This window comes from Stegostoma tigrinum, chromosome 27 (assembly GCF_030684315.1).
Source record: "Stegostoma tigrinum isolate sSteTig4 chromosome 27, sSteTig4.hap1, whole genome shotgun sequence".
Taxonomy (NCBI): Eukaryota; Metazoa; Chordata; class Chondrichthyes; order Orectolobiformes; family Stegostomatidae; genus Stegostoma; species Stegostoma tigrinum.
Window position 1 is genome coordinate 30,035,328 of NC_081380.1, and position 24,760 is coordinate 30,060,087.

A 24,760-nucleotide genomic window follows, 5' to 3' on the forward strand; every position below is an offset into this window, starting at 1 on the left:
ATGGGGAGGCAGACCGAAGATGGAGAGAAAAGAAGATAAGTGGAGAGGAGAGTATAGGTGGGGAGGTAGGGAGGGGATAGGTCAGTCCAGGGAAGTCGGACAGGTCAAGGAGGTGGGATGAGGTTAGTAGGTAGGAGATGGAGGTGCGGCTTGGGGTGGGAGGAAGGGATGGGTGAGAGGAAGAACAGGTTAGGGAGGCAGAGACAGGTTGGACTGGTTTTGGGATGCAGTGGGTGGAGGGGAAGAGCTGGGCTGGTTTTGGGATGCGGTGGGGCAAGGGGAGATTTTGAAGCTGGTGAAGTCCACATTGATACCATTGGGCTGCAGGGTTCCCAAGCGGAATATGAGTTGCTGTTCCTGCAACCTTCGGGTGGCATCATTGTGGTACTGCAGGAGGCCCATGATGGACATGTCATCTAAAGAATGGGAGGGGGAGTGGAAATGGTTTGCGACTGGGAGGTGTAGTTGTTTATTGCGAACCCAGCGGAGGTGTTCTCCAAAGCGGTCCCCAAGCCTCCGCTTGGTTTCCCCAATGTAGAGGAAGCCACACCGGGTACAATGGATGCAGTATACCACATTGGCAGATGTGCAGGTGAACCTCTGCTTAATATGGATGTCATCTTGGGGCCTGGGATAGCGGTGAGGGAGGAGGTGTAGGGGCAAGTGTAGCATTTCCTGCGGTTGCAGGGGAAGGTGCCGGGTGTGGTGGGGTTGGAGGGCAGTGTGAAGCGAACAAGGGAGTCACGGAGAGAGCGGTCTCTCCAGAAAGCAGACAAGGGTGGGATGGAAAAATGTCTTGGGTGGTGGGGTCGGATTGTAGATGGCGGAAGTGTCGGAGGATGATGCGTTGTATCCGGAGGTTGGTGGGGTGGTGTGTGAGAATGAGGCGGATCCTCTTTGGGCGGTTGTGGTGGGGGCGGGGTGTGAGGGATGTGTTGCGGGAAATGCAGTCAAGGGCGTTCTCGACCACTGTGGGGGGAAAGTTGCAGTCTTTGAAGTACTTGGACATCTGGGATGTGTGGGAGTGGAATGCCTGATCGTGGGAGCAGATGCGGCAGAGGCGGAGGAATTGGGAATAGGGGATCGAATTTTTGCAGGAGGGTGGGTGGGAGGAGGTGTATTCTCGGTAGCTGTGGGAGTCGGTGGGCTTGAAATGGACATCAGTTACAAGCTGGTTGCCTGAGATGGAGACTGAGACGTCCAGGAAGGTGAGGGATGTGCTGGAGATGGCCCAGATGAACTGAAGGTTGGGGTGGAAGGTGTTGGTGAAGTGGATGAACTGTTCGAGCTCCTCTGGGGAGCAAGAGGCGGCGCCGATACAGTCATCAATGTAACGGAGGAAGAGGTGGGGTTTGGGGCCTGTGTAGGTGCGGAAGATGGACTGTTCCACGTAACCTACAAAGAGGCAGGCATAGCTGGGGCCCATGCGGGTGCCCATGGCCACCCCCTTAGTCTGTAGGAAGTGGGAGGAATCGAAAGAGAAGTTGTTGAGGGTGAGGACGAGTTCGGCTAGGTGGATGAGGGTGTCGGTGGAGGGGGACTGGTCGGGCCTGCGGGACAAGAAGAAGCGGAGGGCATTGAGGCCATCTGCATGAGGAATACAGGTGTATAGGGACTGGACGTCCATAGTGAAAACCAGAGGAGCTCGAACAGTTCATCCACTTCACCAACACCTTCCACCCCAACCTTCAGTTTACCTGGGCCATCTCCAGCACATCCCTCACCTTCCTGGACATCTCAGTCTCCATCTCAGGCAACCAGCTTGTAACTGATGTCCATTTCAAGCCCACCGACTCCCACAGCTACCTAGAATACACCTCCTCACACCCACCCTCCTCCAAAAATTCCATCCCCTATTCCCAATTCCTCCGCCTCCGCCGCATCTGCTCCCACGATGAGGCATTCCACTCCCACACATCCCAGATGTCCAAGTACTTCAAAGACTGCAACTTGCCCCCCATAGTGGTCGAGAACGCCCTTGACTGCGTCTCCCGCATTTCCCGCAACACATCCCTCGCACCCCGCCCCTGCCACAACCACCCAAAGAGGATCCGCCTCGTTCTCACACACCACCCCACCAACCTCCGGATACAACGCATCATCCTCTGACACTTCCGCCATCTACAATCCGACCCCATCACCCAAGACATTTTTCCATCCCCACCCTTGTCTGCTTTCTGGAGAGACCCCTCTCTCCGTGACTCCCTTGTTCGCTCCACACTGTCCTCCAACCCCACCACACCCGGCACCTTCCCCTGCAACCGCAGGAAATGCTACACTTGCTCCCACTCCTCCTCCCTCACCGCCATCCCAGGCCCCAAGATGACTTTCCATATTAAGCAGAGGTTCACCTGCACATCTGCCAATGTGGTATACTGCATCCATTGTACCCGGTGTGGCTTCCTCTACATTGGGGAAACCAAGCGGAAGCTTGAGGACCGCTCTGCAGAACACCTCCGCTGGGTTCGCAATAAACAACTGCACCTCCCAGTCGCAAACCATTTCCACTCCCCCTCCCATTCTTTAGATGACATGTCCACCATGGGCCTCCTGCAGTGCCACAATGATGCCACCCGAAGGTTGCAGGAACAGGAACTCATATTCCGCTTGGGAACCCTGCAGCCCAATGGTATCAATGTGGACTTCACCAGCTTCAAAATCTCCCCTTCCCCCACCGCATCCCTAAACCAGCCCAGTTCGTGCCCTCCCCCCACTACACCACACAACCAGCCCAGCTCTTCCCCTCCACCCACTGCATCCCAAAACCTGTCTCTGCCTCCCTAACCTGTTCTTCCTCTCACCCATCCCTTCCTCCCACCCCAAGCCGCACCTCCATCTCCTACCTACTAACCTCATCCCACCTCCTTGACCTGTCCGTCTTCCCTGGACTGACCTATCCCCTCCCTACCTCCCCACCTACACCCTCTCCACCTATCTTCTTTACTCTCCATCTTCGGTCCGCCTCCCCCTCTCTCCCTATTTATTTCAGAACCCTCACCCCATCCCTCTCTCTGTTGAAGGGTCTAGGCCCGAAACGTTAGCTTTTGCGCTCCTGAGATTCCAATGCACTGTTACCGGTGCCAGCTATATAGCCTTAGAAGCTTTCTTTTTTTCCTGCTATCCGCAAAGTGAAGGGGTATTCCTGAACGGCAGTGTTTGACCTTTTACTCAGCTGGGTTTTAGCTATGCTTTCCTTCGGACGGAAGTGATCCTTCGAAAATTCTGAAATTTCGGAAGCTCAGTTACATGCGAATAACAGTACTTTCCGCTCTTCCTATTTATAGGGGTATCCTTCAAAAGCAATCAAAGTTATTAAATAAATTCCTAACTTATTTTGTCGATCTTGCAATTAGCTAGGGATAGAGGTTTTCTTGGTTGAAGTAACACCAAATCGTTAAAGTTTTGTGTTATTTCCCGCAGCAAAGAGCGCACAGCCTCTGTACAAATGGAATGCATTCTGTCGTCAAGGTGTGTAACAGTGTTGGGTGTTTTCTTTCTTTGCCATTTGAGCGAAAATTACAACATCTCAATTTCCAAAAATGACATTGTACGTAGTCCCGATCCCGCTGTTGAACAAAGGCCAGGCTTAGCCCCCTCCCCGCCAGTTCCTGACAGACACCAGGCTGCCTCAGTCTCTGGACTGCTTCAAGTTGTCTCAGTTTCCTGTTTCCGGTTATTCCTCTAAGACGCTGCAGCTGCTCAGGCTATTTTAAGTTGCAGAAACCAGTGTCTTCTGTAGAAGGGATCTTTTGAGTGAGCCTCGTTACAGGATGCCAGCAGGTGAGAACGTTCTCCTGTCCCTCTCCGCAGCCTGTCTTTGTTGGAGAGCAGGAACTAAGCTATCCCTTTGTGATATCTGTAGTCCCATGCAGTGTGTGTCTGTGGGTATGTGCTTAGGGGTCTGCTTGTGTGAATGGTAGCTGCTCCGACCCGCGAATGGAGTTTGTGCAGAATTCGGTAAATGCTGAATCACCGTTAAGGCCTGCAGGCAGTATGTATTTCTCTGACCTACAGGGTTACAACATCTTCTTTGTGCCGAATTCCCGGGGCACTGTTGCTTCTTGGACCTGCACCGCTGTCACTTTTTGGCACGGGCAATGCTGCTAACTTGCAAAGGAATAAGAATGGCAAAACAAAAGCAACAAAGAGAGGGAGGGTTGGAACGCAAGTTAGTTTTCGGCAGTTGTTTCCTTTCAGCTGGTCCGTTTGCAACACTGTGTTATCTGGGTCTTTTGGACTGTTGGAACTTCTGATCTGGGATCATATGAGTCAAGTACAAGAGCGAAGAACGTTCTTTTCAGGTTGTAGCTGTCTATGTAATGCCTAATGGGTCAGGCCAGATTTAGGAATAACTGAAGCACCAGCAGTCAGTCAGTGCAGAAATGAGGATCATAAAATGTGAGGCTGGATGAACACAGCAGGCGCAGCAGCATCTCAGGAGCACAAAAGCTGACGTTTTGGGCCGAGACCCTTCAACAGAGGGGGATGGGGTGAGGGTTCTGAAATAAATAGGGAGAGAGGGGGAGGCGGACTGAAGATGGAGAGGAGAGTATAGGTGGGAGGTAGGGAGGGGATAGGTCAGTCCAGGGAAGGCGGACAGGTCAAGGAGGTGGGATGAGGTTAGTAGGTAGGAGATGGAGGTGTGGCTTGGAGTGGGAGGAAGGGCTGGGTGAGAGGAAGAACAGGTTAGGGAGGCAGAGACAGGTTGGACTGGTTTTGGGAAGCAGTGGGTGGAGGGGACGAGCTGGGCTGGTTGTGTGGTGCAATGGGGGGAGGGGACGAGCTGGGCTGGTTTAGGGATGCGGTGGGGTAAGGGGAGATTTTGAAGCTGGTGAAGTCCACATTGATACCATTGGGCTGCAGGGTTCCCAAGCGGAATATGAGTTGCTGTTCCTGCAACCTTCGGGTGGCATCATTGTGGCACTGCAGGAGGCCCATGGTGGACATGTCATCTGAAGAATGGGAGGGGGAGTGGAAATAGTTTGCCATCTAGAGGATGGGAGGGGGAGTGGTATCAACGTGGGCTTCACCAGCTTCAAAATCTCCGCTTCCCCCACCGCATCCCAAAACCAGCCCAGTTTGTTCCCTCCCCCCACTGCACCACACAACCAGCCCAGCTCTTGCCCTCCACCCACTGCATCCCAAAACCAGTCCAACCTGTCTCTGCCTCCCTAACCTGTTCTTCCTCTCACCCATCCCTTCCTCCCACCCCAAGCCACACCTCCATTTCCTACCTACTAACCTCATCCCGCCTCCTTGATCTGTCCGTCTTCCCTGGACTAACCTGTCCCCTCCCTACCTCCCCACCTATACTCTCCTCTCCACCTATCTTCTTTTCTCTCCATCTTCGGTCTGCCTCCCCCTCTCTCCCTATTTATTCCCGAACCCTCACCCCATCCCCCTCTCTGATGAAGGGTCTAGGCCCGAAACGTCAGCTTTTGTGCCCCTGAGATGCTGCTGGGCCTGCTGTGTTCATCCAGCGTCACATTTTATTATCTTGGATTCTCCAGCATCTGCAGTTCCCATTATCGCAGAAATAAGGAAGCTGCTTTCCATCAGAGACAATCTGAAGGTCTGATCGAACTAGAATCTCTCCAGGCTCGGTGTTCAGATAGATTGGGGGGGTATGATGAAGTCTCTGTTCTCGCACGATAGATCTTAGCATTCCCAGAGTTTTAAAACAATCCTGCTTTAACAAACAAAATGCTGGAGCTTTTTTCAATTGTGTTTCCTAGATTTTCCCACGTGGTGTATCTGACCAGTAATGAGTGTTGTGGCATTCTGGATATACATACACATAACTATGTAGTTTCGAACTCTAGGAATTTACTAAATTCTGTTAATCTCTTAAATTTGTCAGTACAAGTTACGGCCTGCCTGTTCCCATGTAAGCAAAAATTTAAGTGTGATAAATCTTAATTATTGCCAAGCGACCTCTGTAAACACTGAGAATAAGTTTTACAAGTGTGGAGTTTGATTCCTTCAATTTATAATGATGGGAGATGCTTTTACTTTTTTAAAAATCTGTTTCATAATTCAGTTTTTTCTTGTTTTCTGATATATAATATTAGGTGGACAGGCAGGTCGTACTGAGGAAGTGGGGAAGCTGCAGAAAGATTTAGACAGTTTAGGAGAGTGGTCCAGCAAATGGCTGATGGAATTCGATGTGAGGTTTTGCACTTTTGAAAAAAGAATACAGGCATGGACTATTTTCTAAATGGTGAGAAAATTCAGAATGCTGAAGTACAAAGGGATCTGGGAGTGCTAATCCAGGATTCTCTGAAGGTTAACTTGCAGGTTGAGTCCGTGATTAAGAAAGTGAATGTAATGTTGTCGCTTATCTCAAGAGGGTTGGAATATAAAAGCAGTGATGTGCTTCTGAGACTTTATAAAGCTCTAGTAAGGCCCCATTTAGAATACTGTGTCCAATTTTGGGCCCCACACCTCAGGAAGGACATACTAGTGCTGGAGCGTGTCCAGCGGAGATTCTCACGGATGATCCCTGGAATGGTAGGTTTAACGTATGATGAATGGCTAAGGATCCTGGGATTGTATTCATTAGAGTTTAGAAGGTTGGGGGGGGGGATCTAATAGAAAATTACAAGATAATGTATGGTTTAGATGGGATGGACGCTAGGAAGTTGTTTCCGTTAGGTGGGGAGACTAGGACCCGTGGGCACAGCCTTAGAATTAGAGGTGTAAATTTAAAACTGAAATGAGGAGACATTTCTTCAGCCAGACAGTGGTGAGCTTGTGGAATTCATTCCCACGGAGTGCAGTGGAGGCCGGGACGTTGGATGCCTTAAAGGCAGAGATCGATACATTCTTGATCTCTCAAGGAATCAAGGGCTATGGGGAGAATGCATGGAAGTGGAGTTGAAATGTCCATCAGCAATGATTTAAATGGCGGTGTGGACTCGATGGGCCGAATAGCTTTACTTCCACTCCTATGTCTTATGGTCTTTCTGCTTCAGACTGCAGTGCAAATTGATGATTGTTAGTCTGATCTGCTAAAGGGATATGCACTTGGATGTTCTGGTCACACAGATCCCAGGCCCTATGTAGAGAATCTCAAATTGCACTGTTACAATCTGACTACTGCATGGCCATGACGCTCGCAGTTTAACGTGAACAATGGTATCGTCATTATGAACTGTAGTGTGAACTTTGAGTAAAATAAAGACAATACCTGTAGCAACTAGCTTTTTTAAAAAAAAACTAGCTTACTTACCTCTTAATTCTCAGATATTCCTTGCACAACAATCTTGGTAATGAGTCATTTATATAAACGCCATTTACTGCATTATGGCTAGCTATAAAATATCTTTCATTAGTGTCTCAACTTGCTATTCGATAAATTACTTTTTTTTTGCAGTGACATAGTTGAATATTTCCAAAGTCTGACATTTCATTTATTGTTAAGCCACCTGGGAACATAGTGTTCTGCAGTGATTTATACTGCTGGCCACAAGCTTCATATAATGTATTCTGGGTAAGGGTCACTGGACCCGAAACTGTTAACTCTGAGTTTTTTTCTTCTTCACTGCTGCCAGACCTGCTGAGCTATTCCAGCAACTTCCTTTTTGTCCCTGATTTACAGTAAATCTGCAGATTTTTCTGTTTTTATTTAGCATCACAATGTTTCACGTCATATGATTGAGTCACTTATTTTGTCTCCAGTAAATTTTAAAAAAAATCTTTTAAGAGTGTAGTCTCTCAAAATCTGATATTTCTCACTCATCCTCTCCCCACCTCCTTCCCTAACCATCAATTGTGCTAAGAAATGCAGTCGTTTATTTCATTTTGCAGAAGATGCTACCTCCCTATAGCAATTGATTGCGGACACATGGGCAGCTGAATGTTGTCTTATTAGGAGAGGCAGCACTGAGGCTGTAATTATTGATGTGCATTAACAATTGCACGGTACTGTTTCTAATAAAGCAGCCCTACTGGTCAAGATTATGGCCCAAGATAAAGCAATAGAACTGGTTCTGGAACTCGAGAGGGAGTAGAGATAGTTGGAACTGCAGATGCTGGACAATCTGAGATAACAAGGTGTAGAGCTGGATGAACACAGCAAGCCAAGCAGCTTCAGAGGAGCAGGAAGGCTGACATTTTGGGAATAGACCCTTTTTTTTGTTTTTGAAGAAGGGTCTAGGTCCAAAACGTCAGCCTTTCTGCTCCTCTGATGCTGCTTGGCCTGCTGTGTTCATCCAACTCTGCACCTGATTCTGGAACCTTCTGTTTCCATCTAGCAACATAGCAAGCTTTGCAAATTTCTCCTTTGTGTTTTGTGATGACACATGTAAAAAGTTGTTCATTCCAAAATTTGTTGCTATTAAATCCAAAGTCTTCTGTCTGCAAGTCCCTGTGTGTTCAGGTGACCTAGCAATAAAGGTCAGACTGTGGAAATATATATCAGCTACATCACGAAAGGAAGTAATTTATTGTGTAGTGCATTGAGATGCTAATGAAATATATTTGTAAGTAACTATAATTTTTCCAATCACCTGGCGCCAGTCTTTTTAGAATCTGAATTAATGGTTAAAGTAAAATCAGATCTAATTTTGTTGCATTTGGGTATTATACTTGAATTAAGCTAAAGGCTAGCTAGAGTCAATCTGTTTATAGATCCAAATAAGTTCACAGTGATAGAGTTACATCAGCATTTAGTGAAAATTTTGGCACAGGTAGAAAATTACGCATGGGTAACAGATCTCCTTATCCAACCCAATACATGTGGAGCTGGAGGAACACAACAGGTCAAACAGCGTCAAAGGAGCAACAAAGTTGATGGTATAAATTGTGCACCTCTGAGGCTGCCTGACCTACTGTATTCCTCCAGCTCCACACTGTATTGCCTCTGACGCCAGCATCTGCAGTTTGTGTGATATCCTTATCCAAACTTACAAATATAAATTTGTTTCAAAAAACTGTGATCAGATTTGAAACATTAACTCTGTTTCTCTCTCCACAGATGCTGCAAAACCTGTTGAATGTCTCAAGTAGTTTGTTTCACAGTATACAGCTCTGGTTGATCTAGTCTGCAGTAAATGCTTGAAATTGCAAAAGAATTACCCACACATTTTAAGCAACTTGATCTGGTTTACAACATTTCAAAGACAGTTCAAAATCATTGGTGCAATTTTAGCATCACATTCAGAGCATAGTTCCTTGCTTGCAACAGTAAAGCGACAGAATATAATCAATAAATCCAATGCATGTAAACTAGTGTTGAAAAGAACTTAGTGCATTTTTCTGTGAGACATCAAACCTGACTGTCATTTTTGATACTTGTCATAGGTCTTTGTCCAGAGAAGTTGGCGGCTTTCACCAGAAACTTCTCAGAAGTGCCACAATATAGCCTTGCTCAGAATATAGCAACCAGTGGTGACCTTTTACAAGCTTACCTACAAAGAAAAGTTGTTCAGGAAACATCACAAGTGTTCAAACATGTCATTCCTGCTGAAGGGAAGCCAGTTACAAACCAGAAAAATTCAGGTAACTATCATTTAATGAATTATTCTGAAATAGATAGACACAGAGACCTGAACCTCTTGGAATATTTCATTTTATGCCAGATAAACGTTTCACAATAATAATGAGTTGATATTTATTGTAAGTATGTCCTATTTCGTACCAAGTACACACCCCTCCACTTGTACTGCTGAAGTTCTTTCTAATACTTGTAGTTCCCTTTTGATGTTTACTGCTTGGGAAAAAATTCTAACGGAAGAATGTTGACTTTAATTTAATTGACACCGACTTACCTTCCCAACTGCTGACAAATGTTTGGCAGTGAGCTCTGAAGTCAGCAGTGGCTTTGGTTGATGTAAGTATTCCGAGAGAAAAAGTCTTATACCCCAGTGTCCAGTGTTATGAAAATCAAGTGTCTATGCTTGCCAACTGCACCTGGTGTGAGGTTCATCACCTGAAATGTTAAATTTTGGCTTCTCTCTCCTAACCTGCTGGTGTTTCAAGAATCTTCTGTTATTTCAGTATTGAAGTAGCAGTTGGCTTTTAATATTGTAATACTGCCTATTCACCACCTTCATGAAAATGCTTAAAATGTAATTATTTGTGTTCAACCCTGTCTGAATCTCGCACAAAATACTTGTGCTGAAGCTGCGTGGGATTTTGCCACATCTTCAATTAACACAGCCTTCAACAGTTTTTCATTTCTTAATATCCAGGCCCAGCAAGCTGCTTTTTTTTCTACAACTCCATAAAAATATCAAGATATTGAGGGATATGGAAATACTTTGGGAAAATGCTTTGCAATAGAAGATCAGCCATGACCTGTTGAATAGCTGAGCAGGCGCCTGCTGCTTCTGTTTTCTATGTTCCTGTTATTTTTCATGTCAATTGCAAATATTCATTTTGCTTAACACAGAAGACCTTCTTGTAAATTACTTGGAGGACATTTGTTTAATATCTTAAACTCCATCAAATACTTGGCCTCTTTGATCTGGCATGATTAGAAACCTCCAGTGTTAATCCCACAGCTATCGGAAGAAGAGCAAGATTGTGTGAGGGGGCGAAACTTCTTACAGATATTTCTGTGCTTCCCTTTTTTATTTACTCAGGGAATGTGGGCGTCATTGGTTGGGCCAGCATTTATTTTCCGTACCTAGTTGCCCTTGAGAAGGTGATCGTAAACTGCCTTCTTGAACAGCTGCAGTCTACGTGCTGTGGGTAGGCCAATGCTGTTGGGGAGGGATTTCCAGGATTTTGTTCCTGTGACACTGAGGGAATGGCGATATATTTCCAAGTCAGGATGGTGAACAATAAAATGAGTGATTAGTAATTAATCTCAGTTCTGTTCACCAAAGCTGTGGACACTTGTGTTTGGTTTCTGAAAGCACATTTGCTAAATAGTTATGCAACATTTCTGAGGAGCAATGGCAAGGATGTTGTACGTTTACAGACAGGATTTTAGAATGTGTTAATGCTCGAGAGTTACGTTTACGAAAATATGTGAAATTAGAACATGTTTACACTTGGAGTGACAAGGAAAACATTGAGATCTTTAAGGATTATGTTGCAGCAGATAATAGATAATGACATTGGTCGACAAGCTGATAATAAAAGACTGCAAACTTTTACAATTGCTGAAGAATTAAATGGGAGAGATTATCATCCTACCAGATGATAAGATTGGAAAGTACAATATTACATGCCATTAATAGCACAGGGGCCATTGATATTTTTGAAAGGGAATTGAATGGAATATTCTAGGAAATTGAAAGTATGCAAGGCAGAGGGATGAGACTAAATAGTTCATGTGAAGAAAAATAATGATATGATCGGCTATGTACCCCATTTCTGCGGAGTTACTATGTAGGGACATCACGTAGGAAACAGTGGCTATTTTCATTCCCATGCCACTTTTCAGGTAATGGGACCAATTGTAGCTCTGTTTTTGTCTTTTGAGAGCAGCTACCTCAGCACATTCTGCTGGGCACACTTGGGACAAAGCTGAATGTTTGTTTGGATTAGTCCCATATCAGACAGTGTCTAATTCAACTTCCTAAGCTGTGGGAGGAGGGTGCTGGCTGAAGGTGGCCCATGCAGTGGTTGGGCTATCATGGACCATGTTTTTCTAACAGCCCTTCCACAACTAATCTTGAGTTGTGTACTGGGTATCTTTTCATGGTGGTAAGACTTCTGCTTGGGTCCTGGAGCGTTGACATCTTGTGATTTTGATGAGGAGTAATAACTCATCAGCAAAGCTTTGATTTACCATCGAGGATTTATAATCACCTTGCATGCTGATAGACAAAAGAATAAGCATCAGATCTAATGCTGATAGTGATTCACTAAAATTTGTTGTCTAAATTTGTAGCTTACTGTTCAATTTGAAGTATTCACTGTCAGTTATGGACAATAAGCATTTACTAATTGAATCACTTATACAATAGAATATCCTTTTATTGTTGGTTGGACGGTGTACATTTTGTTAATACTGATTTTGATCACCCAAGTTACAGCTCATCAGAATTTGTTATTTGAAATTTTTTGTATTAAAAGTGCTCAGCAAACCTATTGTCTATGTGGATTTAGCCTTTTGCCCTGTTATCTTAGCACCGGCCTGTGATTTTTTTTTTTGTCCGTAACATTAGTCACTGTGATGGCTGTGATAGTCGTGTTCATGCTGGTGCTGTTCAAATCAAAGTTCCACATCAAGCATTATCCGAATGCTGAGCATGCCTTATGCCAAGCAGGAGGAGTTTGAACCTCGCAGGATTTTGAGTTACCTGAACTTGTTGCCTTGTCAAGTCTTTGAAATAGTACGAATTTTTGCATCATTGTAAAAACCTAGCAAAATTCCTGTGACAGTGCTCATGGCTGTTGTGAGGATATTATGAAATGTGACATTTGTGGATTATAACGAGTCATGTTTGCTTTGTCAACTATGAAACAGTCAGAGTCTCATGTGAGTACATTGGGAATGTACTTTGGGTTATTTGAAGAATGAAACGGGGATTCATCACTGATGCAGTAGGAAGTACAGTGAATGAAATCTGATCACATCTTTGTTTCTCAGATAGTAAACAGCTTTTGGGGGTGAGTACCCTCAATACAGTTACAGAGCACAAAAGACTTGTTAAATTGGTTCTTCCCCCTGCCCAAACTGCACGCAACAATATTTTTAATAAGGGTCAATTATAACTTATGGAATATGGACCAGGTCAGACCCCCTCAAAATATTTTAAGAAAGTAGCCTAGACCCTAACTTATTTTTCTTATTTTAAATGCAAATGTAAAATGTCTGTTTCTGATACAATGCAATGTTAAGCAAAACACAATTTATTTAAACACCGTAGTTAAAATACAACCAAAGTAAGAGGAATTTAGAATAACTCTACTGGAAACTTAACAAAATAATAGATGCAGTGACAATTACTAATTAACTGTTCCAATATAATAACATCCTTTAAACAGACCCCTCGGCCAAAAAAAAGGAAAATTAAGACACGTTCTCACATGCAGTTCACCAGTCCAGGAGGGAAAAACATCGAGAGAAAATTCAGAGTATCAGCCAGGAAATATTCACTGAAGCTTACAACTCTTCTGAGACCCCAAAGGCTTCTGCTTAAAAGCTGAACCGAAAAGCTAAAAGCCTGGTTTGAGAGAGCTGGCCACACCCAGGCTGCTTCCATTGTTCCAACGTTTTTTAAAAAAAATCCCAGTGCCTCCCTCGCTGTTTACTTACGTCAAGACAGCTCTGTGCCTCTGCCTTACATCCTCACTTCAAAAAAAAGGGACAACATAATGTCTTGACAATCACAGCACCATCTCAACTAAAAGGGACAGTAGCAAAATGAGTACAAGATTTGTTGAGTGAAAGGAAGATGGTCAATTTAGGGTGTTTGACTGGGGAAAGGTCAGTACTGAAGTTCCCCAACGTTGGATTGAGATTTTGCTCTTCCTGGTATCAGTAAATGACTTCAGCCCAGTTTACAGGCCATCATTTCAAAACTTGTGAATGCTTCCGAACTTCATGTCAATGTGAACAGTGAGGAGGATGGTGTAGACCTTCAAAAGAGCAATAGATAGGTTGGTAGAGTGGGCCAACAAGTGCAGATGAAATTTAATGCTAAGAATTGTGAAGGAAGAACATGGCAAGACAATTTTCAAAATGAGGGATAGAATTCTGAAGAGGGTTCAGGAATAGAATGACCTGGATGTACATGTGCATAAATCATTTAAGTATGGTTGATTGCGATTAAAAAAACAAACTGTATCCAATTTTAAAAAGGACACGTACAAATGCAAGCAGTTACATTGAATTTTGGCTTGGCCTCTTGGCGCATTGTGTGCAGTTCAAGGCACTACTTTTTTTTTAAAGATGAGAAGACATTAGAGAATGTCCAGAGAGGATTCACATGAAGTTTCATTGGGATAGTTTGGAGAAATCTTCATACAGTGAATGTTTGGAATCAGAAAGCATTCCCTGAGAGCATGTTTGAAGCAAGTACATTCAAGGCACTGCACATGCTTCAGGCAATTGGCCATATCTGAAAGTGAAGGAGGACCTGTTCTCTTTAGGGTCAGGAGCTGTATGGTCAGTTAGGGGGTACTGTTGCCAGTCAGTCAGGGAGTTCATCTTATTGCAGTTCAGTGGGTTGGTCACACCTCAGTCCGGGGCACAGTCTGACCAAGCCTAGGAATTTGTTCCCTTGCCATCTGAGAATTGAGCCATGGTAAGTCTTACAGGTCAACTGCTACCAGACCAGAACTACAGGAAGGCTATTTGGGTGCTTTGGAGACATCACTCTGGATGGTCCAATTTTTCTTGCAGTGAGACTGAAAGGAATAGAAAATGATGGAATTGGATGGAAGAACAGTTCGTGGTAATGTATGAGCAAGAGAGATGGGGAGCTGTCCCTGGTGAGTAAATGGGAAATGCAGAAGGCAGGTAAGTTATTAATTTAGTGGCTGAGAGCCATTGAGAAGGCATGATGCTTGCAATAGTGAGAGTTGCAGGTTATGAGCCTTGATGAGATGTGTGACTAGTGGCAGATTCTGAGTGAGTGGTGGCCCTGTGGGTATGAGGTAGCAGAGAGAAGATGAGAACTTCTTCCAATACTACTCGGAGGCCTTTTCCAAGAGGATCACACTATCTGGCTCCAGGTTGGCTGTGTCTGGTCGTGTGGCCCCCTGTGGCAGTCGGCAGGGAAAGGGATTTACATCCCCCACACCATATTGTCCACCGGTGGCTCCTGGTCCCTCTCTGTGAAACAGAGTATGGGTTCTCCTTTCCAGGTGCTGTCCTCGGTGATAATAGTCAAGCACTACAGTGTGGAGGCCAGCTCCTGAGTTGTAGCCTTAGAAGTGGTGTGCATTTTTCTTTTCAAGCATGGTAGTAATATGGTGAATACTGCAAGGTCCTGGCAGTGGTGAGTACTTGCACCTTCTGCTTGAACAGCACATCTGTTTCCATGTGGAGACTCTTTTGGATTGGAAGAATCCGGCTGCGTAATTAATGAGGTGAACCATGGGTGGATTGTTTGTCACAGCAAACCAGATTGTAGAACTTCCTTTTTTTTGAATTTTAAAGAAAAGTTCTGTCAGTTGAACTCAATGTAACTTGATTAACGAGGTCAACATGTGAGTCTTACCAATAGTTCTTTGCAACCTACCACCACACCCACCCACCCACCCCCCCCCCCCCCAAACACACGCCCCAACCCTCAGACATAGGTAAATGGTTTGGAGATGGGATTCCATTTGAATCCTACACTCGCTTCCTTTATGAAAGAGCAGAGTTGTTGATTGATGCTTTCCTGCTTTCCATAAACAAAACTTATCAGAGTATGGATGACTATGTAAATGTTAATGCTGACTAATTTTCCATTCTTTCCCTCACTGTTCACTCTCGATCACTCTGCAAGACACTGATTATTCCTATTAATTTTGTTTAGGGCGGTGTTGGATTTTCTCTTGCCTCAATGTGATGCGGCTTCCATTGATGAAGAAATTTAATGTTGAAGAGTTTGAGTTCAGTCAATCCTACTTGTTCTTCTGGGATAAGGTACCCAAAAATTATAGCATGCATCTATAAAATGTAACTTATATTTTTAGGCGAAAGGGGCAATATAATATTGTGTAATTTATATAGTATATTGTTTACATACTTAGAATCAGTATAAAGTAATCATGAAGGTATGGTGAGGGATATCTGGAAGCTCACTGACTTGTCATGATTTTAATATTTAACTTTCTGTATTATGTTAAAACTTACAAGTGCTTGAGGATAAAGAAGTAACACAATGGTGCAGATTTCTAGGATAAATTACAGTAATATCAAGCTAAGATGACAATTTCAGGTTGATTTTATGCTGTACATATTACTCAAAATCCTTCATATAATTTGTAATTCTTGTAATCGATTCTAAAAATTCCAGGTGCTCAATTTTAAGTATTTTTCATGTGTTTCTCTAAGGGTTAGAGTATCATCCACCTTCTAAAATTCTGTAGGTTTATTTATAATTGCTGTAATTTTTTTTGGAGCAAGGATTATATTCCTGCATAGATTTGTACTTTGTACAACTCCTGCTGGTTTTTCCATGTTTCGGAGAATATTGTGCAAGAATTCATATGGGAGTGAGGTAGGGAGTCCAGGCTGGTGTGGCAACATGTGTTTTTGCACACATACCATACCCCAAACCATGGATGATGATGGTAGAAGCTTCAACACGTTGCCTACCACATTCTGATCTGGTATTATCTCGCCTATGGAAAACTGTGCAGTGAGCAACTACATTTAAAGGCAAATGTGTGCAAATGTGTTCTTGATCATTATAGAACCCAGCAATGTCGAGACGTTGCAGCACTTTTGAACGTAAGTAAATATCTCCTTTTCCACAGATTGAGCGTTGCTTTTACTTCTTGAATGCATTCATTGAGATTGCTCAGAGGACTGGTGAGAAGGAAGAACCTTTCGATGGTAGACTTTTGCAATTTTTGCTTACAAATCCTGCAAATGATGGAGGCCAGTGGGATATGCTTGTTAACCTCGTCGGTAAGGCCCATTTTCTTTTTTCTTGTTTTTAAAACTGAAGTAATTATCTGGTAATGTGACAGAATCCACTTCTCCTCAGCAACAAATGACTTGCACTTTGGACTTGCTTGTTTAACTGCAGTAAGATCTATAATTGCATATTATTAAGGGGAACAGGTAGGGTTAGTAGAGAGCAGCTAGTTCTGAATTCTAGGACCAGGGACATAGACTGCAAACTAGAACCGGACCTATCCAGAGTCAAATTAGAAAATGCTTCCACACATAAGTGGTAATAAAAATTTGAAATTTTCTTCTGCAACCATCAACTCATGCTAGATCGGTTTCTGAGATGTGAATGATAGATTTTTGCTAGCCAAGTGTGTGTAGGGTCATGGAACACATATGAAGTTGGGCCCTAGATTAACGTTGAATGGCTAAAGGGGAAAAGTGCCCAACCGATGTCCCTATTAGTTGCTGAACATGGGAGCTGTCATTGACATAGCAAGGAATGTCTCGGATCTGAGTCAACAGGCATCTGATTGTTTCAGTCTAATTTTTTTAAGGAGATATACATTGTCAAATTATCTGCATAAGCAATGAGAGCCTAGGAGCAAAATATTGTAAAGACTGAAAACCTGAAATAAAAGCAGAAAATGCTGGAAATGTCAGCAAATCATACAGAATTAATATTTCAGGTTTGTGATCTTTCATTGGAGCATTTATAAAAGTGAAAGAATAATTGAATTTATTGAAAAAGGAAAATAAATTCTTTTGCCTTTTTTTTAAGATCTTCAACAATGGGACTCTACGTTTGTAAAGATCAACATCCGTGACATTGAAAATTCACGGGCTGTTGTTAATATTTAGCAAATTGTTAACAATGACAAGACTTGGTTTTCTGTGGCAAGTTTAGTCTATATCAACTGCACCTGAGGACATTCAGTGCATTTCAGTGTGAACCAGATATTTCTGCACAAATAGTATCTTGTCAACAGTGGTGTGGCTCAGCTGCAACAACTTTTAGATTCCATGCTGATTTGTGCATCTGTTCCTCATCCAAAGTTGCTGTGGCATTTGCATATAAATAATGTTGAAGGCCATTAGCCCAGTGTTTACTTAGTTAGAAAATTACACATTGCATTTACACATCGAGACTGGAGAAGGCAGCAGTATATTCTGACGCATTTTTATGGTTTCACTTCCTGTCTTTTTTGCCAAAACCTGATATATTTGATCTCTGTTACATATTGTCTTGGATCTATAGAAGGCAAGAGTGCTGACATCGCAAGATGTCCCCTGTTATATCTGCTGTACAGCTGGTACAAAGATGAGGTTTGTCAGGACGGCTACAGGATAGAATATCACAAGGTCATGTATTCAGAAATAAAAACAAAAGTTGCTGAAAAAGCTCAGCGGGTCTGGTTGTATCTGTGAAGAAAAAAAATCAGAGTTAACGTTTTCTTCACAAATGCTGCCAGACCTGCTGAGATTTTCCAGCAACTTCTGTTTTTGCTCCTGATTTACAGCATCCACAGTTCTTTTGGCTTTTATGTATTCAGAAATGTCAAGATTGCAGTAATAGACCATGCAATCTTCAGAATAATGTAAGTCTGGGAAACAGTCAGTTAAAAGACTATACTTTTGTTCCGGATATGTGTCAGGATGGAACCTGGACCTGCAGAATTAAAGTTGTCTCTCTGCTCACCTTGGAGGTTCTATTTTAAACCCATTTGAGCAAACTCACCTTAGTTCTTACTGACCAGAGGTGAACACTCCTGTAATGTGGTTTTAGCTGCTGATGGTCTGAATCAGAAAGTGGGGAGGTGATAGTCTCGTGGTGTTAATGCTGAACCACTAATCTGGATATCCACGTCATGTTCTGGGGACTAGGGTTTGAATTGCACCATGACAGATGATAGAGTATGATTTCAATAAAAATCTGGAATTAAGAGTCTACAGAATCTTTAGGTGAGACTGAGGAGGGTGTAGCTTTATTAATTAAGTTGTCAATTACTGTAATAAGGAGAGGTTTAGTGGGTAGCAATTAGGAATGTTGAACAGGCAGCTACTTAACTGGGAAAGTATTATAGACTGCCCAAAGAGTCAGTGGGAAATAGAGAAGCAAATATATAGACAGTTGATAAGTGTGTAAGAGGAACAATTGAGTAATTATACTAGGGGACTTCAACTTCCCCACCATAAATTGGGATTGTCATAAAGTAAAGGGTTTAGAGGGGCCAGATTTCTTAATGTACCCAGGGGAGTTTTGTGTATCAATACATAGACAGCCCAACAATGGACAGCACAGTGCTGGACCTGCTTCTGGGCAAAGAAGCTGGACAAATGCTCAGTGTAGTAGTGGGGAAACATTTTAGTGATGGTGACCACAGCGTGGTATGGTTAAAATTTGTTCTGGACAAGGAAAAGGATGGCCTGCAAAAGATGGCTTTGGATTTGGGGAAGACAGATTTTATTAAAATAAAACAGGACCTGGCCACATTAGACTGGGAACAGCTCCTTGCAGGTAAGTCTGCCACAGAGCAGTGGAATGACATTCAACAAAGACCTGGGGAGATTACAGGTCCAACATTTACCCCTTTAGAGGAAAATCTAGAAAACCCTGGATGTCTAGGACAATTCAGGAATGGATGATGAAGAGGAGTAGGGCTTTTAGCAAGACCAAAGGGAGTAGTTCAGCTGCAGCCCTTGACGAATACAAGAAGTGCAGGAGGGAACTTAAGAAAACAATTAAAAGAGCTAAAACAATGCAAGAGAAAGGACTTGTGAGCACGATTTGAACTTCGTGGAGTGAAAGAGCAAGCAAAACTAATAGAAGGAAGCTTCTTATTTTGAAACGAACAGATTTCCAGATTTTTTAAAAAAAACTTTTCTCTACTTTGTAGAAAAACATGGAGTTATGCCTAAGAAGTGTTTTCCTGAATCCTATAGTTCAGAAGCCAGCAAGGCCATGAATGATGTTCTGAATCACAAGGTATGAATAAATTAAAATGACTGTTGAAATACAGTTAGATTGGTTTTCATGCACTTTTTTCACAAATTGCATTCCAAACAGAAATCCTGGGGAGTCGTACAAATGCCCGAGACTGTGAGCAAAAAACTGTCAGAACAGGTGAAGTTTTCCATTAGTGAACATAAAACATAAATCTGTCATGTTGCAGAAAGTCTTGGCCTGAACAGTGAAGGTATTCAGAGGATGGGCTAGTTAGAGTTAGAGTGGAGAGTGAAGAACAAACTACAGAAAATTGATGACTAATTTAGTATGACCAAATTGGAAAAGAGGGTTGGAAGGCATTGGAAGAGGAGACATTAGAGGGGCTGAATGGCCAATTATATTCATCATGTTCTTAAATGGACATCAGAAGAAATGCAGAGATCAAATCTGAATCTTGCTTAATTGACTAGTTTCTCAATCTTGACACAAATGGTACTATTTTTGCCTAAGAATCAATAGGCTCCAGATTCAACGCCCACTCCAGGTCTTGAGCACAATAAATCCAAATCAGTATTCCAGTGTGGGACTTTAGGATAGCTGAGATGTGAAACCAAAACATCTGCCCATCGAGCCTGTTCCCTCATTCAATCAGATTATGGCTGGTCTGATAACCTTCAACTCCAGTTTCCTGCTTTTCCCCCATATCCTTTGATTTCCTTTACTGCTTAAAAATCTGTCAGTTGCAGGCTTGAAAATGCCTTGCCAACCCCCTACGGTGAAGAATCTTACAGACTGTCAATCCTCAGAAGAAATTCGTCATCATCTTGCTCCTAAATGGCTGACCCTTTACTCTGAAATTTTGCCCTCTGCTTTCAGACTCTCCCTCAAAGGGAAACCACCTCTCTGCATCTGTCTGTTAAGTCTCCTGATAATCTTTGTGTTTCAATAAAGTTGCCTCTCCTTCTTCTAAACTCGGAATACAAGCCCAATCTACTCAATCTGTCCTCCGAAGAAAATTCCTCCATAAACAAAATCACCCTTGTGAATAGTCTCTGGACTGCTTTCAAGGTCAGTAAATCTCTGCTTCGATAAGGAGACCTAAACTAATCATAGTATTCCAGCTGAGGTCTAACTAGTGCCTGGTATAGTTTTAGCGAGATTTCCATATTTTCATTCTTCATTTCTTTGAAACTACATGAGCTTCCCTACTACCTGCTGGACTTGTGCGTAAGTCACAAATAGCTAGCATACAAGGACTCCCAAATCCCTCTGTACTGCAGCTTTCTGGGTTCTTTCTCCATTTCAATAATATTCAGCTCGTCTGTTCTTTTACCAAAGTGCATAACCTCACGGTTTTTCCCACAATATATTCCAAATGCCAGATTTTTCCCACTCACGTAATCTCACATCGACTCTTTGTGTCATACTCACTACTTGCCTTCTCACCTAATCTTTGTCATGCACATTCACATCTGCCATCCAAGTCACTGTAAACAGTTGTGGCCCCGGCACTGGTTTGAGTTACAGGTTGCTGTCCTGAAAATATACCCCTTATTTCAAGTCTGTGTCTTCTTCTGTTACTTAGCCACTTCTCTATGCTGAGTATACAGCCCCCAACACCATCTAATTAAATAACCTTGCGTGCGATACCTTATCAAACACTTTTGGAAATCAATATGTATTGCAACTATTGGTTCTCATTTAGCTATCCTGATATCCCTTCCCCAAAACATTATAATAAATTTGTCATGCTTGATTTCCCCTTCATGAAGAAGCCACATTGACTCTGTTTTATGTATTTCTCGATGCTGTGCATTTACTTCTTTTTATGATAGGTTCTAGCAATTTCCCAATGACAGCTGTTAAGCTAACTGGCCCACTTTTTGTCCCTCTCCGTTTTTTTTGAATAACATTGGCAGTTTTCCAATTATCACAACTTTCCCAGGATTGTTGGAAGATTAGTACCAGTTCATCTGCTATCTCTGTAGCTACTTAGAGTCATTGAATCATAGTCATACAGACCCTTTTGTGGAAATAGCCCATGCTGACCAAACCTGGCTGTGTATGGCCCATATCCCAACAAACCTTTCCTATTCATGTATTTATCCAAATATCTTCTAAATGTTGTAACTGGAAAGAAATAGCACAAAAAATTGCAACTTAACATAGTCACTTATAAATGACAGTTGATTAAAAAACATAAATTTATAACATCTTAGGATAGAACCCATCAAATCTGATACGTTATCAGCCTTTTAACCCCAATAATTTTCCTAGAACCCTTTTCCTTATTTCTTCGCCATCCACGCTACAATATTTAACCCTTGAATATTTAGTAATTTTGAAACGCTGTTAGTGTCCCGACTGTGAAGACTGATGCAAAGTATTTATTCAGCTGGTTCCCTATTGTCATTTCACCAATGTCTTTCTCATGCCGGGGCCTATGTTCACTTTAGCTTCTCTCTTTTTATATATTCAAAGAAACTCATACTATCTGTTTTTATATTACTTGCCGGATTACCCTTATTTTTTTCCCCTTTTTAAATTTTTTTTGTCATTTTTGTTGGCCTTTAAAACTGTTCCTAATCCTTTGGTCTACCCCTAATCTTTGCCACCTGGTTTGTTTGTTCTTTAAATTTCATGCTATCCTTTACTTCCTTATTTAACCATGGCCGGTTTATCCTCCACCTAAAATCCTTCTTCCTTACTGGGATTTATCTTTGCTGTGCGTCATGAACTATTTTCTACAATGCCTGCAGTTGCTCATCATCCGTTTGCTAAACCCCTTTCCCACTCCATTCCAGCCAACTCTGCCCTGATTCCTTTGTAATTACCCTTATTTAAGTTTAGCACAGTTGTTTCCAACCAAAGTTCCTCACTATTCAACTGAATGCTAAATTCTACCATGTTCTGGTCACTTACCTAGGGAACCTTTTACTGGGGGATCATGCATTGAACGTGCGTCATCACACATTACTAGATAGAAATTAATATGATCCCTGTCTGGATTCACAGCATATTGTTCCAGGAAACTGGCCATGGTACAGTCAATAAATTCTTCCTCATAGCTACCTTTTTCTAATTTGATATTCTAAATCTTCAGGAAAATTAATATCACCCCGATTAATTTACTGCCTGTTTAACATGCCCTCCTATTCTCACTCTTCCAGTGCAACTGCTGTTAAGGGGCCTATAGAATACTGTCGCAAGTGTCTACTTCCCCTTGTTATTTTGTCCCTCAATCCATATGGACTCTATATCTTTTGGTCTAAGATAATTTCTTGCTATTCTTCTATCTCGTACGAAAAAAATGACCCCACCACTGTTTCTTTCTTGCCTGTCCTTACCCCTAATTTTCTTCTAACCAGACCTCAATAAAGATTATAAGATCAAACCATTAATCCCAATTTGTGCCATTAACCAGTTTATTTTATTTTGAATATCAATTGCATTTCATTAAAGTCCCATTAATTTGCCCTTCACCATTTTATCCATTTGAAACTGTTTGCTGCTTTTTCTCGTTTTGTATACTCTATCCTTTCTGGTCACGCTCTAGGTGTCACAACTTAAAAAGCTGCCCTGAAACGCCTCAATATCCTCTCGCTTTTTAAGCCTCAGCACTCCCTCTCCAGACCTCTTGCCCTCCATTACAGCTGAAGACCCTTGCTGCAATGTTGGTTATTTTGACATTTTTTTTTCCCAGGATGTCAGCCCCAACATGGTTCAAGTGAAGCTCATACCCTGGAGCAGCTGCCTTCTCCCCGGTACTGGGGCCAGTGACTCATGTACTGAAAACCATTCATGCCGCACATTTAACCCTCAGACTTTATTTACCCTGTGCCAGCTTCTAGGCTCAGATGGTAATCCTGAGATGATTATTTTTGTAGGTTCTGCTCTCCACTTTGGCATTACTTCCTTTAAATTGCGCTGTTTCATTTCCTTTTCCGGTGGTCAGCTACGGGAGTACTGTTACCATCTACGAAAAATGGTGAAAAATGGATCATCTAATGAGGAGCTCTCGGTTGAAAAGGACAATATGATTGAAGAGGTGAGCTTCTCTTGATAAATACTTTGAATTTCCATTCATTTATTTCAAATGTTGTGACTTCAAAGCAAATTTAGGGAAAATGTTGGAAGAAATCAATGTGACATTGTTGCGTTAGACCTGACCTGCTACAAGCAACATTAGGTAGCATTCACTGTATTCATTGCTGTGTGGTCTCTAGTGCTTCAAAAAGCTAGTTCACCACCGATATGAGGGAAATTGGTGATGGGCAACTATATTTAACATATTAATCCGTGAGTATTATGTTTTTAAGAAGTGGTCTTCTGCTGCTGTTATCCACCGTGGTGTTCCAAAACTGCTGCTGCTGCAATCCATTGCTTTCTAATGCAGAGCTCAATGTTGAGAAAGAGCCACTTACTTGCTAGTGGTGACAAAGCCCACCCACTTTGCAAAGTGATATCGTAGTTTGTTTGGATAGGCCACCATTCAAGATACGTGTATATAGAACATAGAACATAGAAAAGTACAGCACAGTACAGGCCCTTCGGCCCACGATGTTGTGCTGTGGATTAATCCTAATCCAAAAACTGAAATAAACTAACCTACATTCCCCTCAATTCACTGCTGTCCATGTGCATGTCCAGCAGTTGCTTAAATGTCATTAATGACTCCGCTTCCACGACTACCACTGGCAAACTATTCCATGCGCTCACAACTCTCTGGGTGAAGAACCTCCCTCTGACGTCTCCTCTATACCTTCCTCCTAACACCTTAAAACTATGACCCCTCATGGCAGTCAATCCTGCCCTAGGGAAAAGTCTCTGGCTATCGACTCTATCCAAGCCTCTCATTACCTTGTACACCTCGATCAGGTCACCTCTCTTCCTCCTTCTCTCCAGAGAGAAAAGTCTGAGCTCAGTCAACCTCTCCTCGTAAGACAAGCCCTCCAGTCCAGGCAGCATCCTGGTAAACCTCCTTTGCACACTCTCCAAAGCCTCCACATCTTTCCTATAACATATGTAAATTGAATGTAAATATTGTGGTTTGTCTAATTCTGTGGCCTGCCCATCTCCTGTCCCTGTACCTGATGAATTGTGTATTTAATCAGCACAATATTAGGCAGTGTATTGATGAATTATCAGGTGTTATTGCATAAATCCATGCATGACTTAACACTGGTAATGCTTTGTTTTGTGGGATTGATACGTATACTTGATGTTGGCCCAAAATTGAGCATCACAATGGAATAAAACAAAAGCTACCCTACCCCCATGGCTCCATATTTCCCATGGCT

The 24,760-nt window shown here is 42.7% G+C and overlaps 1 protein-coding gene across 4 annotated transcripts in view; it reads left to right on the forward strand.

The window, feature by feature from the left end:
- Positions 1-3,486: 3,486 nt before the first annotated feature.
- Positions 3,487-24,760, forward strand: part of blmh (bleomycin hydrolase) — a 103,579-nt gene continuing 82,305 nt past the window's right edge. For 2 of the 4 annotated variants that reach the window (XR_009447295.1, XM_059655232.1), the window contains exons 1-6: positions 3,488-3,780; positions 9,304-9,501; positions 15,429-15,538; positions 16,375-16,528; positions 19,411-19,499; positions 23,416-23,508. Coding sequence is in view for 3 of the 4 variants with exons in the window: in XM_059655232.1 (XP_059511215.1) it covers positions 3,771-3,780; positions 9,304-9,501; positions 15,429-15,538; positions 16,375-16,528; positions 19,411-19,499; positions 23,416-23,508 (654 nt within the window). In the remaining variant the exon portion in view is untranslated. Of the gene's footprint in view, positions 3,781-9,303; positions 9,502-15,428; positions 15,539-16,374; positions 16,529-19,410; positions 19,500-23,415; positions 23,509-24,760 lie in introns of all 4 variants that reach the window. The other 2 variants (XM_059655231.1, XM_059655230.1) reach the window with 2 other exon arrangements.